We start from the raw sequence: 10,588 nt of genomic DNA on the forward strand, positions 1-10,588 counted from the left end.
CTGTTATTATACTTGCTATATTTCTTGTATTTACTTTATTGTGTATAGCTATTGATTAATAAATATATTTATTTAGACTGGCATGTGTATAGGCCCCAGATGGCTCGTAATTCTAGGCTGTTGCTGCTGCTGCTGTTGCTGCTGCTGCTGCTGCTGCTGCTGCTGCTGCTTCCGCTGCTGTTCTTGAGGTGTATGTACATTACAGCACTAAAAGGTCTGCTGCACCAAGCAGCTGCAGCAGACGAAAATGCTACAAGGGTTTAAATGTCTCCTTCCTGCAGCAGCAGCACCAGCACCAGCACTATGAGTGCGTTGGCGTGAAAAGCTGCTGCTGCTGCATCACCACCAGCTGCTGCTGCTGATGCTACTGCTGATGCTGCTGCTGATGCTGCTGCTGCTTCTGTGCTTACCACTGTCCGCCTGTGCCGTGCAGCAGCTGCTGCTGCTGACGGACACCGGCAGCAGCAGCAGCAGCAGCAGCAGCAGCAGCACGCGCTGCAGGGCCTCACTGCAAAACGACAGCGTTGCTGCAAATAATAATTATGAACGGCCCCACAAATCCCACTGCTGCTGCTGCAGCTGCTGCTGCAGCAGCTGCTGTTGCTGCTCCAGCTGCTGTTGCTACTGCAGGCTGGAGCTGCTGTTGCTGCTGCAGCTGCGGCTGCAGCTGCTGTTTCTGCTCCAGCTGCTGTTGCTACTGCAGCTGCGTCTGTGTTGCTGCTGCAGCAGCGTCTCTGTTGCAACTGCTGCTGCTACTCTGCTGCTGCAGCAAGAGCTGATGTTATGCTGCTGCTGCCAGAGCGCCTGCAGCGGCTGCTGCTACTCTGTTGCTGCTACCTCCTCTGTTGTTACTGCTGTAGCAGCAGCACCAGCAGCAGCTGCTACTGCTGCTGCGAGCATGCTGCACAAGAGGCTGTTTATTACATTCTTGAAGGCCGAGGCGAGCTGCTGCGCTGCTGCTGCTGCGGGTGCTGCTGCTGCTGCTGCTGGTGCCCTCTTCTTGAACGGCTGTGGCTTCGTCCGCTACGAATATGAGACTGTCCCTGCTGCTGCGGGTGCAGCAGGTGCTGCTGCTGCTGCTGCTGCGGGTGCGGCAGATACACCTGCTGCTGCTGCGGCACGTACAGCTGCTGCTGTGGTGCATACAGCTGCGGCTGCTGCTGCATATATAGGTGCTGCTGCTGCAAAGGATAGCTCGGCTGCTGCTGCGTGTAACCTTGGTGATATCTCTGCTGCTGCGGGTGCTGCTGCTGGTGCTGCTGCTGCTGCTGCGGGTGCTGCTGCTGCAGGTACTGCTGCTGGCGGTGCTGTGGGGAACTGGGGTATGCAGGGCCCATAGCGAGAGCCGGGATGCTCTGCTGCGGCTGCTGCTGTTCCTGCTGCTGCTCGCGCTGCTGCTGCTGCTGCTGCTGCTGCTGCTGTTGCTGTCGCTGACGGCCGGCGGGGATTAGGTGCTCTACCCTGAAGGGAAGCAGCAGCAAACGCAGCAGCATCAAATAGCAGCAGCAGCAATAGCAGCAGCAGAAACATCAACAGCAGGAACAACAACACCGTATCAACAGCAGCACCGCAGCAGCAGCATCAGCAGCACTGCAGCACCAGCCCCAGCACCACCTTAGCAACAGCATCAGCAGCGACACCGCAGCAGCACATCAGCAGCAGCAGCAGCAGCAGCACATCATCATCATCAGCAGCAGCAGCATCAGCAGCAGCAGCAGCAGCAGCAGCAGGAGAGTAGCTTACTGAGTGAGTGCGAGTGCTTGGTTAATAAGTTGAACCTGTTCTTGAATTGCCTGGAGGTCAAAGAATATATCTTCTTTTCTGAGTCTCTCATCGTTTGTCAGCAGCTTTAATGCACTTCTTGCTTCAAGAAAGCTCTCTTCGTTCTCTAACCTTGAACGTGTTGCTGCTAAATATTCTAGACGAAGAGTTAAGCATGTCTTTAGCTTATTCAAGTCTTCTCCTCCAGATAAAGACAGCCTATAAACACATATATTTATTAATATATAGTTATAGTTTTATATTTATATTTATATTTATATTATTTATTTATTTATTTACTTATTTATTTATTTATTTCGCTGTTTGTTTGTTTGGTCTTTCTGTTATGCGAGTAATTTATTTGTTAAATTAATTAATGCATTAATAAACAACAAACAAACAAATTAATTAGTTATTGATGTATTTATTAAATAAAATAAATACATCAATAACTAATTAATTTGTTTATTTAGGTGGTAATAAAGAAAAGAAGACAGAAAAGGAGAGGAGACAGAAACAAACAAATAAACAAATAAACAAATTAACAAATTTAAAAAAATAAAATAAATAAACAAATTAAAAAGTTAAAATAAACAAACAAACAAACGAACTAAAATAAATAAATAAAACAAATAAACTAAAAAAACAAACAAATAAATAAAAAAGCAAACAAATAAATAAACAAATTTAAAAATAATGAATAAATAATAAATAAATAAATAAATAAATAAATAAATAAATAAATAAATAAATAAATAAATAAACAAATAAACAAAATATGTACAGTGAAGTAAATAAAAATAATAAATATACTATATATATGTCTTCCTTTGTTATATATAAATTAAAATTATAAAGAGCATATATATATATATATATATATATGCTCTTTATTCTTCTTCTTGTATGTTGTTTATAAAGCATAAAAAATAAAAATATAAAACATAACGACATATAAATGTAAAACAAAATATAAAATATAAACACAACATAACTACGTAAGGCGAACAAAACACAAAAAGTAAATAAAATAAACTCTACTTTAGGGTTTAGGGTTTAGGGTTTAGGGTTTATTTATTTCTTCTTACCGGTGTTGCTGCAGTATTTTGATAATAAGCTGCAGCACTGTCTCTGCAAATTGAATATCTAAACAAACAAACAAACAAACAAACAAACAAAACAAATGCTCTTTATTCTTCTTGTATGTTGTTTATTGTTAATTATTTTGTTTTATTTGTTTTGTTTATTTATTTGTTTATTTATTTGTTTTGTTTATTTGCTTTGTTTATTTGCTTTGTTTATTTGTTTTGTTTATTTCTTTGTACTTGGAGCCGTGCTGCACTAGCTTAGGGTTTAGGGTTTATTATTGCGTAAGGATTAGGGTTTAATGCTGAGGGGTTAGGGTTTAGGGTTTACTGTTGAGGGTTTAGGGTTTACAGTTTTGAATTCGCCGCCTTATTGTTTAGGGTCTAGGGTTTAGGGTTTATTGTGTAGGCCTTAGGGTTTAGGGTTTATTGTGTAGGCCTTAGGGTTTAGGGTTTATTGTGTAGGCCTTAGGGTTTAGGGTATATTGTGTAGGCCTTAGGGTTTAGGGTTTAGGGTTTAGGGTTTAGGGTTTAGGGTTTACTGGATAAGTCTTGGATAGAAGGCAGCAGCACTTCGAGGGCATCCAAAACTTTATTTTTTTTTAATTCTTCGAACGTCACCAAACCCTCGCCGACTAAATGACGAAGAAAAGAACAAGCCTTTTCTTGATACTGCACGCAAACCCTAAACCCTAAACCCTAAACCCTAAACCCTAAACCCTAAGCCCTAAGCGTTTGCTTGGTACTACACGCAAACCCTAAACCCTAAACCCTAAACCCTAAACCCTAAACGCTAAAGCGTTTTCTTGGTACTACACGTAAACCCTAAACCCTAAACCCTAAACCCTAAATCTTAAACCCTAAATTATCAAAACCGCAGAGTATTGAGGGAGGCCGAAGGAAGAGCGCAGCAACCCGTTGCAAGTATTTAGGGTCTAGAGTGTATTAGGGTTTGTTAGGGTTTATAAGGGTTTATAAGGGTTTATAAGGGTTTCTGAGGGTTTATTAGGGTTTACTAGGGTTTAGGTTAAGGGTGCTGAATATCTTAGGATCTTAGCTGTAGCTAGCAGTACCAAGCAATCTAAAAATAAGGGTTTAGGGTTTAACGATATAGTGTTTAATAATGTTTATTAGTATCTACTAGGGTTAATGAGGGTTTATTAGGGTTTATTAGGGTTTATTAGGGTTCATTAGGGTTTAGGGTTTAACGATATAGTGTTTATTAGTATCTACTAGGGTGAATGAGGGTGTATTAGGGTGTATTAGGGTTTATTAGGGTGTATTAGGGTTTATTAGGGTTTATTAGGGTTTAGGGTTTAGGGTGCTGCATGCGCATGCATACCTTAGGGTCTTGGCTGTAAATTGCAGAGACGAGCAGCCGGACGCCGCCCTTCTCTAAGAATATTTCTTCGTTTACTTTGAAGTTGCGAGTGACGCAAGACAATGCTTGAAGAGCTCTTAAGCGAAGAGCTCTGCTTCTAGGGTTTTGTCTAACTAAAGACAGCAAAACCCCTAAACCCTAATCCACACAAACACACACATATATATATATATATTAAATATGTGCTGCTAATTATCCTGCTGCTGCTGATGCTGCTGATGCTGCTGATGCTGCTGCTGATGCTGCTGTTGGTGGTGTTGCTGTTGCTGCTGCAATAGGGTTTATACAAAGGGTTTATAGTAAGGGTTTATTATTAGGGTTTATAGTAGGGTTTATAATTAGGGTTTATGATTTGGGTTTTACAATAGAGTTTATAACAAGGGTTTATAATAAAGGTTTATAATTAGGGTTTACGGTTAGGGTTTAGGATTAGGGTTTAGGGTTTAGGGTTTAGGATTAGGGTTTAGGGTTAGGGTTTAGGGTTTAGGGTTTAGGGTTTAGGGTTTAGGGTTTAGGGTTTGCCATACCCCCAGACTAGCAATAGCTTGTTGAATCTGAGCGTTGTTTTGTGCTGCAGTAGCTAAGATTTCTAAGGTCTTCTCCAGTATAATAAACACCTTTGCTGCTGCACTCTCCTCCGGCACCTGCTGCTGCTGCTGCTGCTGCTGCTGCTGCTCATGCTGCTGCTGCTGCTCGTGCTGCTGCTGCTGCTGCTCGTGCTGCTGCTGCTCCTGGGAGGTGTCGGCACTTGTATCGATTGAGAGAAGCTGCACAAGGGGCTCCAGAGCGTTAAGTCTACGCAGCAGCAACAGCAGCAACAATAGCAGCAGCAGCATGAGCAGCAGCAGCAACAGATGCAGCAGCAGCAGCATGAGCAGCAGCAGCAGCAGCAACAGATGCAGCAGCAGCTCGCCGGAAAACCAAACGGCTCTGCGCTCGAAGCAGCATTTGAAGTGCCTCTACAACAACAACAGCAGCAGCAACAGCAGCAGCAGCAACACCAACAGCAGCAGCAGCAACAGCAGCAGCAGCGCACTTAGCGAGATCCCTTGATAATTCAGGGTAGTCTTCTATCAGCCGCTGTACTACCGACAAAGCAGCAATGCAATCCCTCACTGAAACCACCACCAGCAGCAGCAGCAGCAGCAGCAGCACAATCATCATTTGTATGTCTGTTCAGCTTGTGTGCAGCAGATAAAACCAACAAGATGCGGGTACCTCTAACCATTAGGGTTTAGGGTTTAGGGTTTAGGGTTTAGAAGTAGACGAAAATAACGGGCGTTGTTGTTGAATAAATTCATGAGGGTTTAGGGTTTAGGGTTTATATAATAATAATATAATATATAATACCTGGGGCTTTACGTTCTAGAAACAAATTAATATAATTAATTTGTTGTTTAATTAATGCATGCGGGTCTTCTTCATCCTTAAATGCATCCTTTATTGCGTTTCTTAAGAATGTTATATCTTCTTCGCTCAACCGACACTCAGATGACGTGCCGTCTATAAATAAATAAATAAATTAATAAATAAATAAATAAATAAATTAATAAATAAATAAATAAATAAATAAATAAATAAATAAATAAATAAATAAATAAATAAATAAATAGATGAAAAGGCAGCAAATAGAAAAATAAATAAATCTGAACAGACTAAAAAACAAACAATATACGATATTCATACAATAATGCTGCTGCTGCTGCTGCTGCTGCTGCTGCTGCTGTTGCTGCCGCTTGTGCTGCTGCTGCTGCTAAGGCGAGCTAGCGATGGGTCTTCTGCTGCTGCTCGTGCTGTTGCTAGTGCTTCACATGCTACTGCTTCTGCTGCTGCTGCTAGTGCTTCTACTACTACTACTGCTGCTGCTGCTGCATCTTCTGCTGCTGCTGCTGCTGCTGCTGCTGCTGTTTGCTTACCGCAGTATTTGATAGACCATCTGTAGAGGCCCGGCCAGTCGATACCATCTGCAGGCTGCTGCGCCATCTCTAAGAAAATAAAAGCAGAAGAAATTCAACTTGCAGCACTTCTTGCTGCTGTCTAGCAGCAGCAGCAGCAGCAGCAGCAGCAGCTTGAATAGCAGCTGCAGCAGCTGCAGCAATTTATTAAGGATTGCTGCTCCCGCGGCGTCAAGGCTGAGATTGACAAATGCAACAAGATGGAGATGGGGGGGCTTCTGCTGTTGCTGCTGTTGCTGTTGTTGTTGTTGCTGCTGCTGCTGCTGTTGCTGCTGATGTTGCTGCTGTTGCTGCTGCTGCTGTTGCTGCAGATGCGCTTGGGCTGCAACAGCCGAGGGCGGTTTGTTGAGGACGAGTGTGTAGGTGCTTCTGCTGCTGGTGCTGCTGCTGCTGCAGTTGGGGGTTAAAAGCAGCAACGAAGCCTTTGATTGTGCTTCAGCGCTGCTGCTGCAGAGTTGCTGTTGCTGATGCTGCTTGCTAGTGATGCTGAGAGAAGCAGCAACAGCAACAGCAGGCTCTAGGGTTAAACAAGAAGACAAAAACACAAATAAATAATTAAAATAAAGAAGAGAGATATATATATTACTCTGTGTTTCTTCTTTCAGGTGCTGCTGCTGCAGCAGAGCCCCAAGCTTCTCTACGCAGCTGCTGCAGCAGCTGCTGCAGCAGCCGAACCTACCTTTTGCTTAAATACACTAAAATATTTTATTATTAATTAAAATATTTTAATTTGTTCAGTTGAAATCCAATAGTAATCACAAAAAAACATTTCTTTTAACCCCTGATGCTGCTGCTGCTGCAGTTGCTGCAGCAGCAGCAGCAGTGCCTCGAGGTGTATACACACTTCAGCAGCTCCTTCTGTTGCGTTTTGCTCGCTACAGAAGCTGCTGCTGCATTTAAATATAAATTAATTCATTTTATAAAAGATATTAGGAGAGAGTTTATACACACAGTAGAGAGGTGCAGAAATAGCCTCGACAGCCATACAAACAGCAGCAGCAGCAGCAGCTGCAGCAGCAAACAGAAGGGGGTTGCTTCTTTATTTATAATATACTCTTCTTGCTGCTTCTAAGGATTGTGTTTGTTGCTGCGCCTTCATCCTTTTGCTGCTTTCTCTGCTGCTCAACACACAAACACCGTAAGCAGCAAAAACCTTTTGCTGCTGCTGCGGCTGCTGCTGCTGTTGCTGCTGCTGCTGTTGGTGTAGCAGCTAACTACCAGAATCCCTGCGATAGCTGTAGCTAGCTGTAGCTAGCTGCAGCTAGCTACAGGGGCTCCATCGGTAGAACAGCAACACTGTGCTGCTGATTATTTGAGCTGTATATACACCTGAACTTTGTCGCTTCTAAATGAAGAGAAGACTGCACAGACATTTAATTAAAAATAAAATAAATTAAATCTCCTCGCTCCAGTGCTGAGCACCCCGTGGCAGTTGGAACACTCCGCAGCAGCAGCAGCAGCAAGTGCAGCAGCAGCAAGTGCAGCAGCAGCAACAGTAAGTGCAGCAGCAGCAGCTGCAAACGCATCAGCAGCAGCAGCAAGTGCAGCAGCAGGAAGTGCAGCAGCAGCAACGCCAGATCAGCAGCAAGAAATGAGTTTATTAGCAGCACCTCTCGGCTTCTCTTCGCCTCCCCCTTCCCTACGTAGCTCTAAACCCTAAACCCTAAACCCTAAACCCTAGCGCCAGGCCCTCAGCTCTCTCTCGAAGTCCTTTGCAGCAGCGTCAGCCTCCAGCTACTCCTGATATTCAGAGTAGTACATTATCCGCAGCTGCATGGCTAGCTACTTAGCTGGCTAGCTAGCCAGCTGTCTAGCTAGCTAACTGGCTAGCTAGCTAGCTGCCTAGCTAGCTAGCTGTCTAGCTAGCTAGCTGTCTAGCTAGCTAGCTGTCTAGCTAGCCATTTATCTAGCTGACTATCTATCTAGCCATCTATCTACCTACCTGCCTATCTACCTAGCTACCTAGCTAGCCAACTAGCTAGCTAGCTATCTAGCTAGCTAGCTATCTGTCTCGCCATCAATTTTTCTATCTATATGCCTATCTATATAGCTAACTCTCTAGCTACGTATCTAGCTGTCTATGCATCCACCTGGCTAGCTAGCCAGCTAGCTAGATAGCTAGCTAGATAGCTAGCTAGACAGCCAGCTAGATAGCTAGCTAGATAGCTAGCTAGATAGCGGTATGATCTTGGATATGCGTCTTCCTTCGTTTGTTTTTGTCTGCACTTCGAAAAAATAGTTTGCGCAATAGATGCCTCCATCCGTAGCTAGCTAGCTAGCTAGCTGAGAGGCTAGCTAGCTAGCTGAGGGGCTAGCTAGCTGCGCAAGTAGCTAAGTAGCTAGCTAGCTAGCTGTACGGCAAGCTACAGCTGCCCTTTGTGCTGCGAGTCATCTGCACTGCAGCGCGGCAGCTGCTTTTGCTGCAGCTGCTGCAGCTGTTGTTGCTGCTGCAGCAGCAGCAGCAGCAGGAAGTCCTCCACCCTCATCTTTCACGACGGCATTATAAAAAAAATGTTTAATATATTTATTTAGGTGCATGTCTTAATATATATTTAATTTAATTAGTTTAATTAATTTAGTTAGTATATTTATTTTATTTATTTTATTTGCTTATTTTACATCAATCTGTCTTTAATATTCTTGTTTATATTTATTTATTTATTCATTTATTTAATTTATTTATATACTTCAATATACGCCGCTCTCCCCCGGCAGTGCGCAGCCCAAGACCCCACCCAAGCCAGCTAGGGTTTAGGGTTTAGGGTTTAGGGTTTAGGGTTTAGGGTTTATTCATAAGGGATCCAGTTTCTATAGAAGTCATTTCCGTTGCTGTCGATAACCACAAACGCAGGGAAATCCTCGACGCGGATCCGCCATATAGCCTGACCCACACAAACCCTAAACCCTAAACCCTAAACCCTAAACCCTAAACCCTAAACCCTAAACCCTAAACCCTTAAACCCTAAAACAAAGATCAATAAGCCATAAACAATAAGCAATACATAATAAACCCCAAACAACAAACAACAAACAATAAAGATAAACCCTAAACCCTAAACCCTAAACCCTAAAGCCTAAACCCTAAAAGGTATACCTCCATTCCTAGTTCAGGATATTCGACGAGCTGTACATCTTTGATGCAATTTTGTGCTATGATAGCAGCGGGTCCCCCGATAGCTCCGAGATAGACACCTTTATATTGTTTGCATGCATCAGCAACTTCTTTGCTTCTATTTCCTTTCGCTAAAGTAATTAAAGATGCACCCTTCGACATAAACTTCGGCACATACATATCCATTCGACCCGCTGTTGTTGGGCCGAAGGAGCCGCTTATCATCCCTTCGGGTGTCTTCGCAGGTCCTAACAATAAAAATATAATGCATGCAATACAAATATTTACTTTTCTCTCGACTTTTATATGCTTTTTATTCATTATATTTATATTTTAGTAGCAGATTTATTATTTATAATTATAATAATTATTATACTTAAATTATTAATAGTAATAATAATAAACATAATAATAATTATTATTATAAGAGAGGCAGCAGCAGCAAGAAACTGCAGCAGAGAGAGAGAGAGGAAGCAGCAAAACAAACAAAAAACATCAAACAACAACAAATGCAGCAACAGCAGCAGCAACAGCATCAACAGCATCGCCAGCAGCAGAACAGCAGCAGCACCAGCAGCAGAAGAACAGCCACAGCAGCCTAACCAGCAGCAGCAGGAGCAGCATAACCAGCAGCAGCAGCATAACTAGCAGGAGCAGCAAAACCAGCATCAGCAGCATAATCAGCAGCAGCAGCAGCAGCATAACCAGCAGGAGCAGCATAACCAGCAGCAGCAGCATAACCAGCAGCAGCAACATAACCAGCAGCAGCAACATAACCAGCAGCAGCAGCCTAAACAGCAGCAGCAGCAGCAGCATAACTAGCAGCAGCAGCATAACTAGCAGGAGCAGCATAACCAGCAGCATAATAAGTAGGATATATGTATAGTGTACCAGCATAATAGATAGGATGTTGCTTGAAATAGTCCGGGAGATCGCCTTCTTCATTTAACTTTTTAAGAAGCATAGCATGCGCAATATCTCGAGCAACAATTAGCGTCCCTGACAGGGATAGACGCGTCTTGCACGGTAGCTGTTGTAATATCTTCTGTAGCTCTTTCATCGGCTGATTAATATCTAATCGCAGGGCTTCTGCTATACCCAACTCTTTTTCTGTTACTACCGGTAAATACTTCGACGGATCCTGCTCTAATGCTTCTAAAAATACTGCGCAAAACATATAATACACAAATATATATAATATATATTATATATATATTATATATAAAATGTACATATTATATATATTATATATTATATATATCGTATATAATATATATAATATATATAATATGTA

The 10,588-nt window shown here is 42.8% G+C and overlaps 2 protein-coding genes across 2 annotated transcripts; both read right to left on the reverse strand.

The window, feature by feature from the left end:
- Positions 1-920: 920 nt before the first annotated feature.
- EAH_00023430 (hypothetical protein, conserved) lies at positions 921-6,210 on the reverse strand (the record flags this gene model as incomplete). The annotated part of the gene is made up of 6 exons (XM_013396840.1): positions 921-1,461; positions 2,850-2,907; positions 3,389-3,518; positions 4,755-5,022; positions 5,264-5,342; positions 6,144-6,210. 6 exons carry the CDS (start codon positions 6,208-6,210, stop codon positions 921-923), a joined length of 1,143 nt encoding a protein of 380 aa, XP_013252294.1.
- Positions 6,211-8,968: 2,758 nt separating this feature from the next.
- On the reverse strand, positions 8,969-10,354 carry EAH_00023440 (fumarase, putative; the record flags this gene model as incomplete). Its single annotated transcript, XM_013396841.1, has 3 exons — positions 8,969-9,064; positions 9,277-9,542; positions 10,186-10,354. The coding sequence occupies 3 exons, from the start codon at positions 10,352-10,354 to the stop codon at positions 8,969-8,971; spliced, it is 531 nt and encodes a 176-aa protein (XP_013252295.1).
- Positions 10,355-10,588: the final 234 nt, after the last annotated feature.

The sequence above is a fragment of the Eimeria acervulina genome, genomic scaffold (assembly GCF_000499425.1).
Source record: "Eimeria acervulina Houghton genomic scaffold, Eah_scaff179, whole genome shotgun sequence".
Classification (NCBI taxonomy): Eukaryota; Apicomplexa; class Conoidasida; order Eucoccidiorida; family Eimeriidae; genus Eimeria; species Eimeria acervulina.